Here is an 18,972-nt window from a genome sequence, read left to right on the forward strand (position 1 = left end):
TTTTTTTTTGTTGTTGAAAGGAGTCTGGATATATTCTGGAGTTCACGTTCATGTGGAATACCTGCAGTTGTTACTTTTATGCTTCCTTTGGGCATCCCTGCCTGAAAATACTTTGTATATCTTTGGATTATTTTGGCTGAGTAAACATATTGTGAACTTTCTTACATCTTCTGTACGGGTAGGAACAACCCTACAGATGTACATTTGTTTGTACTGATTTACTTATTTTGGTGATAACAGTTGTATATTTCTATTGCCATTAACAGGGGAGGAACTTTTGTGAAGCTTCCTTATCTTCCCCTGTGACGCTGGGCAATAGATACCTTTGGTAGGTGCTGAAAGATCTTCAATGCGCTCTCTCTCTTAATTGCTAGCGAGACTTATTGAGGGTTCTGTGTTGCTGATCTATTGTTTTGCCGTTTGTGTATTACAGGAATTACACTAGTACCTTCCTTATATTTGTCAACCAGGAGGTATTACCATTTTTGCCTGCATTTCTTTTTATTTACAGGTATTAGGTGCTTCTTACTTAAGTTTGCATATTGGTGGTATTGGTTATAGATCTAATGTGTGGGTTTTTCTCTTTTAGGTCTCCTTCCCAACTGTTCCCATCCCTTCCTTCCCTCACTTGATCCAATCAAAATTCTGTATTGTGTATTGGCAGAATTCTCAGATGACATAACGGCAGGAAAATGACAACTTTCTAAAAGTGCAATAGCAAGGATGGGGTTTGGCCCAGGGTGGCAAGACAGGGCCTTACTAATGAAACAGGAAAAAAGTGTTCTAGCTGTCACGGTTTAGTTGCTGTTAAGGTTATTTAACATCTGAAGGCCATTAAATGAATTGTATGGTCTTGGCATACAGTTCATTTAATGGCCTTCAGCCTGTTAATTAACCTTGACACCAACTAAAACGTGACGGCTAGTATCCTTTTTTTTCTGTTTCAACTTTCTAAAAGGAGCATTTTCAAAATTGTAATGAAAAGTCAGACTTTAACATTAAAATGGGTTTATCATTAGAATTTCATGGGTACCAAACATGAGATAACCAGCTGCTCCAAATTAGGAGTTACAGCTTATTAAAGGTAATAAGGAATACCCGATGTTATCCAATGAAGGGTAGGCCTTAAAGTACTGAAAAATGAATTTAGGATTTTTCCCTTCCAGGACATGTAAAACTTAAAAGTACATGTCTACCTTTTAATTACACAGTACCCTACCCTATGGGCTACCTAGGGCCTACCTTAGGGGCGACTTATATGTAATAAAAGGTGAGTTTAAGGCTTGGAAAGGGAGTTTTAATGCCAAGTCAACACAGCAGTTTAAAACTGAATTCCAACTGCAGGGAAGGCCTGGGACATGTTTTGAAGTGCTACTTAAGTGGGTGACAAAATAAGTGCTGCATGTCCACTCGTAGCATTTAATTTACAGGCCCTGGGTATATGGTATATCACACTACAAGGAACTTATAAATACATTAAATAGACCAATTCGGTATATGCCTGGGACATCACATTTAGGGGAGAGAGCACAAGCACTTTAGCAATGTGTAAAGTACACGGGGGCATATTTAAAGGGAAAGGCGGAGCGTGGCGTTAAGCACAAAATGCTAACGCTACGCTCCGCCTTTCCGAAAATGCAGGGATGCGCCGTATTTCTGAAGATACGGCGCACCCCTACATTTTCTCTAGCGCTGCTGCTAAGGTAAGCTGCCTAGTGCCAACGCAGGCACCCTTGAACCATAGTGCAAGGGTGCCTGCGTAGTCGGCATGATTGTTTATGTGCAGAAAGGCGTCCCTTCCTGCACATAAACAGTTACAAACGACAATTTGTAACGTATGTGTGTGCTGCATAGAAGTTGCAAATTGTCATTTTTGTAATGATTTTTTATGTGCAGAATGGGATGCCTTCCTGCACATAAACAATCATTCATGGCATTTTGATGTTTATATGTGTGCTGCACAATGCATCAGACATAGAAACAGCAAAAATAAGGAGAAATGAAGCATTTCTCCTAGTTTCTACATGTTAAGACTAGGTTTTCCCTGGTCTTAATTTGGCCGCTGCCTCCTATTCTTACCACCCTTGTAAATAGGGGGCAGCATCAAAATTAATGGGTGTTGCAGGGGAACGTCCACCGCACCACCCATTGCCCACCCCTTTCACACTAAGTATAGTATTAACGGGTGCCTTATTTACAAGGTGGCGTTAAGTGGCTTAACGCTGCTTTGTAAATAAGGCGAAGCCACTATCACGATATCGCACTAGGGGCTTGTAAATATGCCCCACAGAGTCTCAAGGGCAACAAAGACGAATTCAGCAAAAATGTGGAGCCTAAAAGGCAAAACGTTTGGGATTGACCCTGCAGAGAGGGTCAGGTCTAACATACCCCATCAGTGACAACATAGAGAACGTGAGCTTCACTTTTGTCTATTTGATGTATCTAAGATCCCATAAATGGAAATTATCCTCATTATTCAGTTCCCAACATATAATTATCGTTTTTATCTATTGTCAAATATTTAAGAAACCAGTAGGCTTTTCCATTGCAAGTCATATGGATTCAGACTCTCCCTCCACCCTCTTCCAGTTCAAAGTACCACTTGCAGCATATGCTTCTGTCTGTCGGTCATTTTGGTCGCTCAATGGTGGACCCACAAGCCTGACACCAGCTTTCTGTATAGGCTGTAGCTCTAGAGTGAACAACACCTACCCACTTAGTAACCTTCTAGATTGTGACTCCCCAGCTCCAATGTCAGTATTTGAACTTGGGTCACTTAATGCTTGCTGGGTCTTGTGAGATTGGTGCATGGAGTCTCGCATGTTACTCTATCACACAAAAGGGCCAGAGGAGATTAAGAGAGCAGCAAGGGTTATCTCCCCTATTACATACATGAACCACAAAAAAGGAACCCATGGGTCTGTAGCAGTTACTATCATAGCTGGAGACCTAGCCGTGGTGGAATATCACTTTCAAAAGATTATTTACCTCACCCACCATAGGTGGCATGCTTAATCACTGGAAACCTCCTTGGACCGTGATACCTAGTCACAGTACAAGCTACAACTCTCTCACTGAGAGGGAGGAGCTCAAGGGTGTTTTTGAGAGAGAGAGTACACTAAATACCCAACTAGTGAGCTAGGGGTAGTGAGGGCAGCAGAGCAATGTGAACATTAAAACTAGCTAAGAGTCCGCAAATTACTTTATTTGTGTGTCCCTGGGCCAGGATTAAAAACAGGGCACTGCAGGAAGAAATTAAACCCACATTTGATGTCTCACATGTTAGCCAGGTCATAGCAGTGTGCCAACCACCTACAGCACAAGGCCTACACTAGCAGACTAAGTGGCATGTGGGGGAAGGAGGAGGAGGACATAATTACAACTTATTTCAACTGAAATAAACTTAATCCAGGCAATCTTTCAAGCATTAAAAGAAAACTTACCTCTGCCTCGGCATCGCAGTTTTCCAATGGTGTGGTATGCCATTTCCAATGGTGGGTCTTGAGTATCTCCAAGATGCACTGCTTTTACGGGCAAGGCCTGTTTGTCACGCAGGTATCCATCATCTCTCCTCCAGATGTGGTCATTATTGTCACAGTTACACAGCTTGCCAGAGCCTGCACAAGAGCCTAGGTTTGAAGAAGGAAATGATACCATCACACAAAACATACTTGCCCTGTCAGACAGTTGTGAGTGCCTAAAGTTCACAATGTATTTAAACATTTTAATTAGCTACAGTAGCTATCTGGAATGCTTTTTTAATGCCATGTTGGGGGCCTGAACTTAAGATTGTTGCTGGTGACACTGGCATGCATTCAATATATGTTTTTGTAAACTGTGTAAAAGAAATGTACAGCATGTGTAACAATTTGCCATCTGTTACCCACGCCTACTCTTCCACGGCTCTTCTCTCTCCCAGCATTCCTGCTCTCCTTATTCCCACCATCCTCCTCACACCTACCTTCCTTGCCAACATCCCACCTTTTCTGAGCCCATCTTTTTCTCCAGCCCTTCCCCTTTCTCAATATCCTTTCTCACCCCTATGCTCTTGCCACACCCTACTATGCGAACTATGTCACTGGGACCAGAATGCCTAACCACTAGGACAGGGAGGTACACACACTGTAATACGAAGATATTTACACTCATACTGGTAATACACTGGTCCTGTTTCTGAGATTTGATATACTACTGGTCATAGATGTTTTGATGTGTTGCTGTTTTGGCATAAAAAGTGTTTTATGGGCCAGATGTTCACAGTGTTTTAGCGTTCACAAAGCCTTTAATTCAGGAAATCAGAGAATTTGCGAACCCTACAACCATTTTAAAACTATACAAAGCAAATTTTACGATTTGGAAAAGGTTTTCCAAATTCTTAAATGGGTTTCAGAAACCAAACTGAATCGGTATTTGGAAGGCCTGTGTTTAGGGCATGCTTTACCAATAATGATTCCTTATGATATGTATTAATGTTTTGCAACCAAAACCTAGTAAAAAAAATTTACATTTTACTGACTACACAAAGGGAGTTGTAGACCACAGCTTACTCCTTAAAAAAAAAAAAAAAAAATTGTGAAAAGGTTATTTTTTTTAAAAAACATCCTATTTTCCATTAACCGGTTCAATGCTGAGGACAGAACTGTTCCGTCCTCAGCCACGGTGGTCGTGTGCTGAGAACGAAACCATTCCGTCCTCATCACACGACAAGGAAATTACTGTGCTCAGAGGGGTTTCCTTTTTTTTCAGCCTCGGGAGCTGGGGAAAAGCTTCTGCAGCCACCCAGCACACCATACGCACAATCGTCATTACACTGAAAATAAAAGAAATGCTTTATTTCTTTTATTTTCAGTGTAATGACGATTGTGCGTACGGCGTGCTGACATCATTACATTGGACTGAAACTGAAATGAGCGGATCAGCTCATTTCACTTTCACTGCTTCGGTGCTTGCGGGGCTAATTCAGCCCCAAGCACTGAAACACACAGGAAGGTATCATTGAAAAGGGGAGAATCTCCCCTTTCCAAGGGTACCCTTCCCTATTGGATCCCTGCTTAGGGATCACTGCAGGAGGGCAATCCCCAAGCAGGGAACCATCAGTAGACATCAGGGAAGGGGGGGCTTGGCCCCTAGGGTAAAGGCCTTTGCTCCCCCCAAATTTTTATGGGCATATTCAGTCTGGGTCAGGAAGCACACTAAGGATTTTTTTTATAAAAGAGGGTGGGTGCTACCCACAATGGGTAAGACCATGCCCCCATCCAAAATAAATTGCAACAAAAGTATTTCTGCTTCCTCGGGGGTCAGATGGGGACACTAGCACGCAATCTGCCCCACAGGGGGCACAAGAAGCTCAGTAGGCAGCAGGGGTTTTTTTTATATGTGGGGCTGGGGGCTCCCCAAAAATGGGTATGCCAATGCCCCCACCCTCCCAAATACGAACTGGACAGTCTTTCTGTCCCGGGGGGGGGGGGGGGGTAGAGAGCTCACTAGACAACAGGGATTTCTTTTTAAAATAAAAGAGGGGTGACGGCTGCCCACAATGGGCATAGCCATGCCCCCACCCCGCATAAATGTGGATCGAAGTATTTCTGCCTCTCCTGGTGGGCAAGTGAGACAATAGCCCCCGATCTGCCCCTCCAGGGGGAGAAAGCCCACAAGGAACCAGGGATTCTGTTTTGTTCTTAATGTAGGGGTGGGGCCCGCCTGAAAAAATTGCACAGTCTTTCTGCTCGCCCTGGTTATTACACCAGATCTGTGCCCCCGGGTGGGGAGTAAAAGCCCACTAGGCACCAGGGATATGTTTATGGGCATGTCAGGGGGCGACCACATGGGAAAGGGTTGCTCTCCTTTTTTTTTTGGTACACTTTTTAGCCTTTTCTGCTCCCCTTGGGGGCATATCAGCAATATTTTTCGGCACATCTGCCCCAAGGTAGCATTAAACCACTAGATTCCAGAGAAAGTTTCTGTGTGTGAGTGTAAACTGGAGTCTGACTGATGGTCTGCATGTACTGGTGTTTGTCTGGCTGTGAGTGTGTACTGGCAATTTGCTGGTGGTGTGTGTGGACTTGCGCTTGGCTGGTGGTGTGTGTGGACTGGCGCTTGGTGGCGGTGTGTGTAGACTGCCACTTGGCTGGTAGTGTGCGTGGACTTGGCACTTGGCTGGCAGTGTGCAAGGACTGGCACTTGGCTGGTGGTATGTTGGATGGTGCTTGGCTGGTGGTGTGCCTTGGATGGTGCTTGACTGGCAGCGATCGTGGATGACCTTTGGCTGGCAGTGTGCGGGGATGGCGCATAACTGGAGGTGTGCGTGGACTGACACTTGGCTGGTGGCGTTTGTGCCCTGCCGCTTGGCTGGTGATGTATTGTTTCTTACCCAGAATCCTCTACAAACCTCAAATTTAGCTATAAGGTCAAATTCTTCTCACATATCTGTGTGGGAAAGATGAAGGATCACCATTCCGGCATACATTTTCTACCACCCAACGATCCCCATGATCTCACCGCTGCATTGTTGGACGTCCTCTCATCCGACCGCATCGTAATGAGGCCCTAAGTTTCTTTAGGTTCCTACATACATCTTTAAGTTGCAGCAGTATCCTGTGCCTGTCTCTGAACATTGATTTAAAAAGAAAATCCTCAATTGAACAAGGAAGCTTTTTGCTCCTGTGTCTTGTTTGTGTCCATGAATACCTTAAAACTGGACCAGGCGACCCTCAAAAATATTATAAAAAGAATACCGGAGAATAGTTGAAGACTAGTTCCTTTTGCCATCCTGTGCTATGCATGGCTGAAGACCGTGTGAAGTGGATTTTGGATGTCTGTAGCAGTCTGCAGCACTTAAGCAAACTAATTCATTATGGGTTGCTCCCCCCACCCCAGGAACTTTGCCCCTGGATTTAATCGAAACTCAGTTATTTTAAGGGAAGCTAAACATGCTGAGGCTCTACCAAATTTCATACACATCTGGGATAAAGCACCAAAGACAACAAAATATCAAAGAATTTTTGAAACCCACACTTTAACTTTGTTGCCTTTGGCAAATCTGCCTGGAATCCTACATTCCTGCACCAGGCTTAACTTGCTATCATCCCTAAAATATCCACTCAGGAGTATTTTTTGCAAAGCTACACTCAATTTTCCTCCAACAGGAGGTCTATTGTGGGTAGGATATCTCTCTGCATGAATAGGAATGTGCAGATGATGACAAGCTAATCCAGTTGGTAGCACAACAAGGTTGTGGTTGTTGCTTACGTGAGACACTCCCTATTGTCACAAAAACATGTTCTCATTGACACCACAGCTAGTTTCATAAAACTGGTATACACCTTAGATTAACATCCTAAATTACATGGGTGATTGACCTTATTTTGCAGTTTCTCATAGTTCCTCAGAATAGAGGGATATTTTAGGAATGAAGGAGAACGGGGTATAATTATTTTTGGGGCCGTGGTACCCCTTTTTCTCCTATCCGTTTCCCTCTGTATCGCCTCCTTTTTATGATTAACTTGCTAACAGCCTGACAAATCTCATGCTGTTTCATTAACCAGTGCTAAAGTTATCAGTAAATGCCAAGTCCTACTGCCAACCCATGATACGTACATCTGAAGGCTATGCACATGTGCGGCTGTCAGTCTATGACAGATTGGGCGCAAGGCCCGGCCACAGACTTGGTCCTGCTCCACATTGCACTGCATGCAACCTTCACCACATAGGGTCTGCCGAACACCTGCTGTGTGCACTAATTTAAAATACAAAATAGTAGAAAATGTATCAAATCTGAAGTTATTTTATTACATTTATGACAAAGCAATTGGATAATTTTCACTTTTAGAACCAGATATGACATTTAAACGCATTTAAATGTAATGCAAAAAAAGTACAAAAAGTACTTTATTTCATTTCAGTTTCAGCTCTAAGGTTGTTTAGTAATGTTTACTTGTGTCACATAATTTTTATGTTTTTGTTAGAGCTGCAAAAGTGATGAACAGTTGAAAAGATCACCAAATGGCTTGCTGCAGACATGGTCCTTTAATATTTTTTAAGTGCTGTTTTGGAATTGAACCTTATAGTCTTTGTAAGGGTATGGGATATTTTTAAAGTTGTTAGGTACTATAGAATCTCTGTTTTGGAGGTTGCATTTTTATATTATTTTCCTGGGTTCAGGTAAAGTACATTCACATCGGAGTTGTGGAATTGTTCCTTGGATTTCTTTGTTTTGTTTTGTCAGGGTTTGGACACCTCTGTCCACAAATATTACTCTTTGCTCACATTTATTTTTGTTTTGTTTTTCAGTGGAAGTAGATTTTTAACCCATTTGATGGCTACTTGTGGAATGTGAATTTATTTATGTTTGTTCTTAAAAATGGGTCTCAGTACATTTCCTCAAAAATGTTAAGAGCCTTACTTTAATTTTTGATAACAATTTCTTTAATAAACAACATTTTTAATCGTTTTCATGGTTGCCAATGGAGTGACTGATTTTCTTGGTGTTTACATTTTTTTGACATTTTAATGGTTTATATACAATTTTTAAGGTTCAATTGGATTAAACATGCTTGTATGTCATGGGAATTGGATGTGCATTCATACGTTTCTTTTTACCAATGTATTGTGAACTGTTGTTTCTTTGGACTTTATAATGTTAGTATGCTGGACCTTAATGTCATATTATAAGCATTTGTGCTATTGATGTAAAGCATTGTTTCATCTTATATTTGTTTAGTATTTCTGTGCTTGGTTTTCAGGTGTAGGGGTCTTTTTTTGGATATTTAATTATTTTCTCATAGGTTATTTTTTTATATTCCAGGGAACAGGCTACGATTTTTAGTTAATCAACACCTAACACTTTGTTAAATTGTTGCATTGAGCTTTGTTCTCTTTGTATTTATTCATTTTCCCAAGACATACTGGGGTATATTGCCTAATATGGCTTGAGCTTGTCTCATTTCTTGGAAGGTCTGTTTATTTATTTACTGTGGCATTTCCAAGAAATTATACAGGCTCAGGCGGATTATCCTGACTGTGACTGCAAATGAGTTGCACCATTCCTCAATGGCATTATTGATTTTGACTTTTCCATCCCCGTGTTGGATTTCCATCAGTATATCAACACCGTCGGGGACTTCTACTATCCAATCTGTTCCTTCTACCAATTCAAGTGTCCTCAAAGTCATCTAGTGTAGGCAACAGCTTTTTGTCATGTAACATAACTTGTTACAAAACATTATGAAAAACGAACACAAAGGACATATTCGATGACGCATATACATCATACATTTCTAACAGCAAATTCCAGTATGAAGTAAAACGTGTGAGTGCACTAGCATTTGTACTTCCTGACTGTTGTAGAACATTATGAACAACTAACAGAGTCAGGAGGCCCATAGTCAACTTTCATACTCAGTGTTGGAATTTGCTGTTAGTAATGTATTCTTCAATTGAGGGTTGTTTTCTGGATTTTGCTTCACATTGCTTGCGCACAATGGAAAAAACAACCTAGATTTTGGCACATTATTATTTTACTAGATTTGATGTAGGTTAATTTTTGATTAAATACAGGTGTAAATTCAGAGGAAGTGGGTGGTAGTTTGAAGGGTAACATGTGTATTTGAGGGAAGTTACATTTGTGATCTTCGCCATAGACACTGTTTACTGCAGTGAAGCTTGGGAAGATCACCTAAATATCCCAACCATCATCTAAATTAGGCTGTTTCAGAATAATTAATATGTTTAGTTGAAATACATTTAAATTATTTTCTTATACTATGCATTGTAATGCAGCAGGAATACTTCATGTATATGTATTTTAAGGATTCTGGAATATTGCTATTTGACTAAGTGGTTGGTGGAAGTGGAGGGGGAGCTTTTAGATCTACATGTGTTGTTGTAATTAAGGTTTCTTTTTTAATTTTGCATTCTTGACAGCTGACCTAAATGCTTCTGGTCATTCAAAGTGTGTTGCTGTAAAATTTCTCCTGTGGATTCCAATGTGTGATTATTCCCACTCAATATAATGAAAACTTTCCTAGCTATAGTAACAGAAAGTTTCAATTCTATTAAGGACTTGGAGGCAAGGATTATGCTTACTCTCTTTACTTTATTTCAGTAGCAGCCATTTTAAACTTCAAAACTCAAAACCACGTTTCCGAAACACTCTCGGGAAAGTGGTTAACAAAACAATAAAGAAGGGACAACATATCCCTCAGTCCAAGCAACCAATCCGGGCACTGGTGTCGGGTGCCCCACAAGACTTACCTTTGCTTGTGAAGCGATTCCGCAGAGACGACAGGAGCGCCCGCCCTTGTACCCACCTGACCCCCTTGGACCAGAACCCAACAGGGATGAGATGGACGCAAGGATAGGAGCCAGAAAAGGGGGGTAGAGTTGTGGTGCGTGGAATGGTGCTTGCAGGATATTCCGAGGGCAACTGGAAAACAGAACAAGATCCTGAGTGGTAAGGGACCCCCACGTTCGCCCTTTATCAAACGTTCCCTAAAACACACACAAGCGTTACCCTGCCAGGACTCACCGGTGTTTTTGCAGATCACAGTCTCCAACCCTTCGTGTAGTTCCACACGTAACAGGATAATCCAGGAGAGCTCCCCTGCGATGTCGTCAAGAAGAAAGGGTCGAATGGTAAACGCAGCTTCTCTGCATGAGCCCCCAGTAAACCATTAGCATAGCGCTCCTGCGCGGCCCCAAAGAAAGGAATGATGTAGCGCTCCTGCGCTAACCCCAAAGAATGCAAGATTGCGCTTATGCGCTGACCCCCAAGAAACAAATGATGGCGCTCCTGCGCGGCCCCAAAGAAACAAACGATGGCGCTTATGCGCTAACCCCCAAAGGAACAAATGATGGCGCATATGCGCTGACCCCCAAGAAATGAAAGAAGTAGCGCTCCTGCGCTGAACCCCCAAAGGAACAACTGGTGGCGCATATGCGCTGACCCCCAAGGTATGAAGGACGTAGCGCTCCTGCGCGGTGGCAAAGAAAACAAGAGTGTTAACGCTCCAGCGCGGTGACACGGAAACACCAGTGTTAGCGCTCCAGCGCGGTGGCGAGGAAACCCCAGTGTTAGCGCTCCAGCGCGGTGACAAGGAAACCCCAGTGTTAGCGCTCCAGCGCGGTGGCAACGAAACAGACTGGTACTCACGGAAAGGTGGGCCTCTGGAAACTCTCCCATGTAACGTGAGCCTCGTAAGAATCTGAAGCACAGAGCCGGCGGGAAGCGCGATCTAAAAGCGTTTCCCCCGGAAGTGCTTCTGTGCTCCGCAGGGACTAGACCGGGGCTCAGCTTCCAACCGGAAGTCAGTATCCCGGCAGTGTTGTGTGTGTTAACGGGATGTCGGGGAACGGCAACCGCCGCGAACCCGACAACTGGGTCCCTGATATAGTCCTTCGTCTACCCCTTGCTCATCTTTTTTCTTTGCGCGAGTTACGCCATAAGATAGTGTCTAGCCGTCCTGTTTCCCAGCATCCGATCCTGGAACAAAAAGGACAACATCAGGGCCAGAAACCAAAATCAAGGCCAAACCTGCAAGCAAGGGCATTGAGGTTAACAGATGATAAGACACAGAAACGTGCTGTAGCAAAACAAACAAAGCACCAGAAGCTTTTACAGGAGCATAGAAAAATGCAATGATCAGCAAGCACAAACAATGGATATCAATCAGAAATATACGTACTTACTCCCAACGGGCAGGATGTCTCGTGGAGATTCACGGGTGGGATAATCCTCGCCTCCAAGTCTTTAATAGAATTGAAACTTTCCGTTACGATAGCTAGGACATTTTTCATTCTATGTCAGTACCGGAGGCTTCGGATTATGCTAGTTCAAAGCTTAATTACCACCAAATGTGCCATTTGAAATAAAACCTTTTAAATGTAGAGTTGGAGGACCAATCCGCTGCATTTATAATGTCCTCTAGACGTGCTCCGAGTGTGAACGCTTTGGAAGCCATTGCTCCCCGAGCTGAATGAGCACCAAATTGGCGGAGGATAATGCCTGCTTCCTGCATAACCCAATGTACCCAACGTGCTATCGTTGGGGAGGACACCGTCTTGTGTGGTTTTTGGAGAGCATTCAAAAGTTGTCCCTCCCCCGGAGGTCTGAGCTCCGAAGACACATCTTCATAAGCTTGCAAGCAGCGCACTACACAAAGCTTAGGCGAGTCTGGAAATGCTGGGTACTCGATCACTTGAGTATGAGTATTAGTCCTACGTCTAATGGTGAAAGACACTCCCGAAGGAAAAAAAACTCTACCTGTAATGTCTAGGGCGCGCACATCAGAAACCCTTCTGCATGTAACCAGACAAAGGAGCATTGCTAATTTTGCTGACAGCTCCTTTCTTGACAAATACTCATTAGCCTGCCAGGACAAAAATAGATTAAGCACTCTATTCACATCCCACAACTCCGAGTACCGCGGTTCTGGAGGAAGTGTCAAGCGGAGACCTCTCAGGAGCCGACAAACAAAAGGATACTCCCTGTTAGACCTGGCATTTCGTGGCGTGGTTACCCATGACTTTTTGCCTCTACCTCCTCTATTTTTGATGCTGTGATGGAGTTCGTTTTACTGGCTTAAATGCTTTGGGCACTTTGCCACTGCTGATCAGTGTCAAAGTGCAAGTGCTCCCTGTATAAAGTGCTATGGTAATTGGTTGTCCATAATTGGGGCTGGTAATACAAATGCTACTAGTGGGCCTGCAGCACTAATTGTGCCACCCACACAAGTAGCCCTAAAGAAAGATCTCAGGCCTGCCACTGCAGTGCCTGCGCGCAGTTTGTTAACTGCCTTGTTATCCAGACAAGTGCACCCACTTGCCAGGCCTTACCCTTCCCTTTTTATGCACATCAGACATCCCTATAGTAGGCCCAAGGTACCCCCCTGGGCAGGGTGCAGTGTTTGTGAAAGGTAGGACATGTACTGAGGTGTGTACCATGTCCTGACAGTAAAATACTGCCAAATTTGTTTTTCACTGTTGCAAGGCCATCTTGCCCATACGACAGAATGGGGAATGCTGAGTCCCATGTTTCCAGCATATCTTCCCATAGGCATAAGATGGAGAGATGAAGTTTAGTGTGCCTGAACTCAGAATTTAATAACACATCTTTCTATGACGATGGTTTTTAAATTGTGTGTTTAGAAACCACACTTTTAGAGTTGGCTGGTTTCTTGTCCTAACCATCCTGTGTGCCTCTGCCTGGTTGTGTATTGACTGTCTGGGTTTGGATGTGACAGGGTCTGGGGAGTGTCCTGGCACCAGGGAGGAGTAGATGAGACAGCACAGGCTGGCCTGCATTTGGTGTGGTGAGAGGAGTAGCCCAGCCCCTTTGATGCGAAGAGGGCTGTGCTGCTGTCACAAAAGAATGTCTCCACCTCCTGCCAAGTATCTGGGGCCCAGACCCTCACTATCAAAGAAAGAAGGTGTGCACTGGCAGGAAGACACCCAGGACTGGTTTGGACCGAGCTTGGAGCCCCCCTGAACACAAAGACTTCAAAGGCGGCGCACTTCAAAGTAAAAATAAATGTGGTCCTGGAGAGACACAAGTTTTTCAAGCGTAATCAAAAGAGAGAGGAGAAGGTGTCCTCATATGTGGCTGTGTTGAGGGGGATGGCGGCCACGTGTGAGTTTGGTGCACTCACTGACTCCCTTATAAGGGACCAATTGGTGAGATGCACAAATGACGAAAAAGTGCAAGAAGAGCTTCTCACAAGGAATCCAGATTTAGAGGAGGCCATTAACATAGCAAAGGGTTTAGAGCACACTGCACTGTGTATGAGAGGGATGAAAATTGGTGGTGCAGTGAAAGACAAGGTGGAATGCAAGGAGGGAACCAACAGTGAGGCCGTGTGTATAGTGAATGAGAAAAAAAAGGATGAGTCAAACAAGAAAACAAGTACTCTACAATGTTATAGATGTGGCAGTCACAACCATTTGGCGAATAATTGGAAGTGTCCCGCAAGAAGTATTGTTTGTAGAAAATGCAATAAGAAGGGGCATTATTCGAAAGTTTGTAATGTTTTTATGCCTAAAGTACACATGATTGAGCAACATGAGGAAGGAGAGGTCAGTGATAGGAACTTCATTTTTCAAATAGATGAGGAGGACACGGGAAAAAATACAGGGTATCCTAAGTGTGAAATCAAGTTAGATGACGAATGTTTTGAAGTATATGCGGATTCCTGTTCGCCTTTCACACTGGTGGATAGGAAAGTTTTTGAGGAGAAATTTGCAAAACATAACATTATGTTAGAGAAAGCTGACATTGCTCCGTTGGGGTACAACAAAGTGCCCATACCCTTAGAAGGCATGGTAAGAATGAGGATTTCATTCAAAGACAGACACACGGTGGGGAAGGTGTATATTTCAAAAGAGGGGTCATGCTTGCTGGGATGGAAGCATCAGAAGGAGCTGGGCATAAAGCTTGATCCCAATAACAGTGAACAGGTCCTACTCATGGAAACCCCAGGGGCTGGGGCCACGCTAATTGAGGGTTACCCGGAGGTGTTCAATGAGGATTTAGGATTACTTAAGAATTACATGCACAAAATTGTACTAAAAGAGGGGGCAAGGCCAGTCATTCACAGAACAAGGTCAGTACCCTTATTGATGAGGGAACCATTAAAGTTGGAGTTAGAGAAGCTAGTGAGGCAAGGGGTGATACAAGAAATCGAGAGCTCAGCGTGGTTGGCACCCATTGTGATCACGACTAAGGATGGGGGAAAGAGCATTAGGCTCTGTGTGGATTTGAGAGCACTCAACGGAAACATTGAGGTAGACAGACACCCTTTGCCAAGAATTAATGAGATGTTGAGCACCTTGCAAGGTGCTAAGGTGTTTAGTGTCCTTGACCTATCGTCAGCATACTATCAGGTGAAATTACACCCTGAGTCACAACCCCTTACGGCATTCACTACCCCTTTCGGCAACTACAAGTTCTTAAGAATGCCTTTTGGACTAGCCTCGGCAGCCTCAGCCTTCCAGAGAGCCATGCAGCATGTTCTCAAAGATTGCAAAAAAACAATGTGCTTCCAAGATGACATTCTAATATATGGCATGAGCGAAGAGGAACATAAGGTCAATGCAGAGAGGGTGTTGGAAAGGTTGAAAGAAGTAGGGTTTACCACTAAAGAGAGTAAGTGCAAGGTAGGGGTAACCTCTGTAGAGTATTTGGGGCACATAATCTCGGAAGAGGGAATCAAACCTAAACATAGCCTAGTAGAAGCTGTGATGAAAGCACCCACACCCACTAGCAAGGAAGAAGTGCTGTCATTCCTAGGCCTGGCGGAGTACATGGCAAAGTTCATAAGGAATTTTGCTATGATGGCTCAACCCTTAAGGGAAATGCTAAAGAAAAAATGTGATTTCACTTGGGGAAAAGAACAGGAAGAGGCAACAGAACATATAAAAGAAGCAATTTCCAAGGCACCATACATAGGCAATTTTGATGTCAATAAAGATACCATAATCACCACGGATGCCAGTAGCAAAGGGATTGGGGCAATGTTATCACAGAGTACGAAGGATGGTACAAATGTGGTTGCGTTTGCTTCAAGAACTCTGTCAGCAGCCGAATCTAATTACTCCACGATAGAGAAAGAGGCTTTGGCTGTGTACTGGGCGATCCGACACTTCAATTTCTATGTGTGGGGCATGCCGTTCTCTGTACACACGGACCACAAACCCTTAGTGGGGTTATTTGGAAAAAAAGAATTGGAAAATCTTACTCCCCGTATTGCTAAATGGATACTGGGCTTACAAAGCTTCAATTTTAAAGTGGGTTATCTTCCTGGTCACCAAAACAAGGTGGCAGACTTTCTGTCTAGATCACCATTAGAGGATGGTGCGGAATCAGAAACTGAGAAAAAAAAGGTGATGGAGATCAAGATACCTGCAGTGACTAAAGAAGTATGGGATGTGCATTCAGAACAGGATGCCAATCTGGTGGAAGTGAGAAGGAGGGTTACTGAAGGGTGGCCCAATAAGTGCAAGGATTTGGCGGAAGACATCCAGCCGTACTGGAATGTACGCAATGATTTGTCTATAGAAGGGAAATTCGTTCTCAAGTCAGGAAAGATAGTACCCCCGGAGGGGTTGAGATCAAAGATAATTGATCTCACCCATGAGGGGCACATGGGCAGGAGTATGTGTAAAGCACGCTTAAGAGCCGTTTACTGGTTCCCAGGGATGGATCAACTCATGGAGGACAAAGTGAAGGATTGCTATTCATGCAGTATTAGTGACAAATCCAGAAGCATAAGACATGCACCGCTTATACCGGTGGAAGTCCCCATGGTCCCATGGGACAAACTAGGATTGGACATTACAGGGCCCATCAGGTCCGTTGGACCTCAGGACAGGTACCTATTAGTTTTAATTGACTATTTCTCAAATTGGATAACGTGCAAGTTTGTGAACTCAATAAATACCAAGACACTTATAGAGTTCATGAGCGAAATATTCTCGAGGGAAGGCATTCCTTCCACCTTGGTTACTGACAACGGGGTGCAGTTTGTGTCGGAGGAAATGAGGGAGTTCCTCAAAGACATGTCCATATCACATGTACGTACACCCCTATATTGTCCAGGAGCCAATGGGAAGGTGGAAAGGGCAAATAGGATGATGAAGGAGTGCATACAACTGGCTAAAAAGTCAGGGTTAGCTGTTGAGCCGGCTATTAGGGATATGCTATGGGCATACCACACAACACCTAGTCTGTCAACGGGACAGTCACCCTTTGAACTATTGAGGGGAAGGAAGGCAGGCACAAAGTTGTCCCCAAACTGGTTGGGTCCGAAGGAGAGGGTATTGGTCAACTTGAGTGAATTCAAAGCTAGGACTGATACTCGGCAGAGGAAGTACCAGGAATGGTATAATAGGAGGTGGGGGACACAGTCAAAGAAACAGGACTGTCAACGCACTGAGGTTGAATTTTTCATTTTTCTCAGCTGTGGGACAGTTGAGTAAGACTTCCGCCGATGTAAGCTATCAGTTCATTCTGATGATTTTCAATAGCATGACTGAAGAAGAATAGTTTATATATATATATATTTTTTTTTACAATAGCAAGACACAGGAGAAATCCCTCAGTCCAGGGCAAAGTGTGTACATCAGGAAACCCGATATACAGGGTGGTAGTGGAGGCAAATACTACCCTCCGGGTAGAATAAAGGAGGTCAAAAGGAACGTGGTTATCATGGAGGATGGTAAGAAATGGAGTATGGACAGGGTGGCAGGGGACGACAACGGGGGTATCCACAAAGAGGATGACAGAGGTCAAGGACAAGGTGCTGGGGTGGTTAAGACTCAAATCAGGAGAGGGTATCGCCAAAGATACACTCCATGCTGGCACAAGGATTTTAGTATGAGAGACCAAAGTCAAGCAGGATGTTCTTATACTTAGGCTCACACCACTCTTAGAGTACCCAGTTAGGGGTTCAGTTTTTGCCTACCTCTGTAGGCATTATCTCTTCCTTGTTTTTCCATTGATGGTCTGTTAGGGAAGGAAGATGTGTTGTAACTTCCTCCCTTGGTATGTTCCACCCACCCCTCCCCTTTTCCCCACAATGGTACAGTCGTGGAATGTTGGTGTGAAGGCTACCTTGGAATGTTGATGAGAGACTTGTGTAGTGCTATGCTGTAACTGACAAGCTGAAGATGCGTCTATGGTTTTAACCAATAAAGAAGTAAACCTTTCAACTAACCTGCGTGAATACTTACTACAGGTATAAATGGGGATGGGCTGAAACCCCTGAACTCAAGACTGAAATCCAGACTGAAAAAGGATTGAAACTACTTTGTGATCAAGAGGAACCTCTGTCAAAGGAGAACAGCTGAAGAGACTGAAGAGAAGAACTGCCCTTGTTGTGTATTCTGGGGCTGGCCTGCAGTTTGCTGATTTGACTAAGGAGAGGACAAGGGACTTTGCGGTGTGCTGTGTCCCCCTGCTTGTGAGGACTTTGCTGTGTGCTGTGCCCTGAAGTAACTTGTCTTCAAGGGCCCAAGGAGAGCTGGTCCCCTGTTGTGAAAACTCAGGAACATCAAAGTTTCCAACCGTGTCTCAGCGATACTTGGTGCATGTGCTTTTGCACACCTGAGACTGCCGTGTGGTCTGTGGTGCTGTTTACGAGGTGCCCCGTGACTGCATTGCCCCTGCAGTGTGAAACATCGTCCACGCTGCTGCATTGCCCGAGCCGTCATCGTAACTGAGGCTGTGAGTAAGGATTGCCGCCGCCGGCCCGAGCCGCAACATGCTAAAGTATTTCTGGAAGTTAAGGAAGCTGCAAGGTGAAATGGATCGTGATCATTGTTCGCCAAGAGGAATCTGCCCAAGATCGTCAACGAAGGAGAAGGCAGCACCATAACCCGTCCGGCTACAGCGTCGCCTAGCAGCGGAGCTGCAACGTCGCTGGGGCCGCCCATCAGAACGTCTGACGAGCGGAGAGAGAGAGAGAGAGGCAGCGCACCCCCCCAGGTAAGGCTTGGACTCCGGTCGGGAGCCGCAAGCGTGTGTGGCCTGGGGAGGCGTGCATCTCTCTCCCGCTGCACCGCGTTAGACGCGCTGAGTCCCCGAGCGGCCCATACTTGCCCAGCAGTACCAGGGCCGCCTCTTTAAGCTTCCGACTGTTGTCTCTGCTGTTGGGGCCTAGTGGTGTCCGAGTTGACTATGCAAATTGGCTTATAGCGTTATTCCTTGTATTACGAACTGCCTGATTCTTGCATTACGAACTGCATTATTCCTGCATTTCGAACTACCTGATTCTTGCATTACGAACCGCATTATTCTTGCATTACGAACTGCCTGATTCTTGCATTACGAACCGCATTATTCTTGCATTACGAACTGCCTGATTTTTGCATTACGAACCGCATTATTCTTGCATTACGAACTGCCTGATTCTTGCATTACGAACCGCATTATTCTTGCATTACAAACTGACTGATTCTTGCATTACGAACCGCATTATTCTT

General features: G+C 44.3%; 1 protein-coding gene across 1 annotated transcript in view; it reads right to left on the minus strand.

The window, feature by feature from the left end:
• LOC146822668 (neurexin-4-like) overlaps positions 1–18,972 on the minus strand; it is a 143,846-nt gene that overhangs the window by 17,125 nt on the left and 107,749 nt on the right. The window contains exon 6 of the mRNA XM_085606580.1: positions 3,444–3,629. Coding sequence (XP_085462706.1) covers positions 3,444–3,629 — 186 coding nt within the window. The remainder of the gene's footprint in view (positions 1–3,443; positions 3,630–18,972) is intronic.

This window comes from Triturus cristatus, chromosome 5_2 (assembly GCF_964204655.1).
Source record: "Triturus cristatus chromosome 5_2, aTriCri1.1, whole genome shotgun sequence".
Lineage (NCBI taxonomy): Eukaryota > Metazoa > Chordata > Amphibia > Caudata > Salamandridae > Triturus > Triturus cristatus.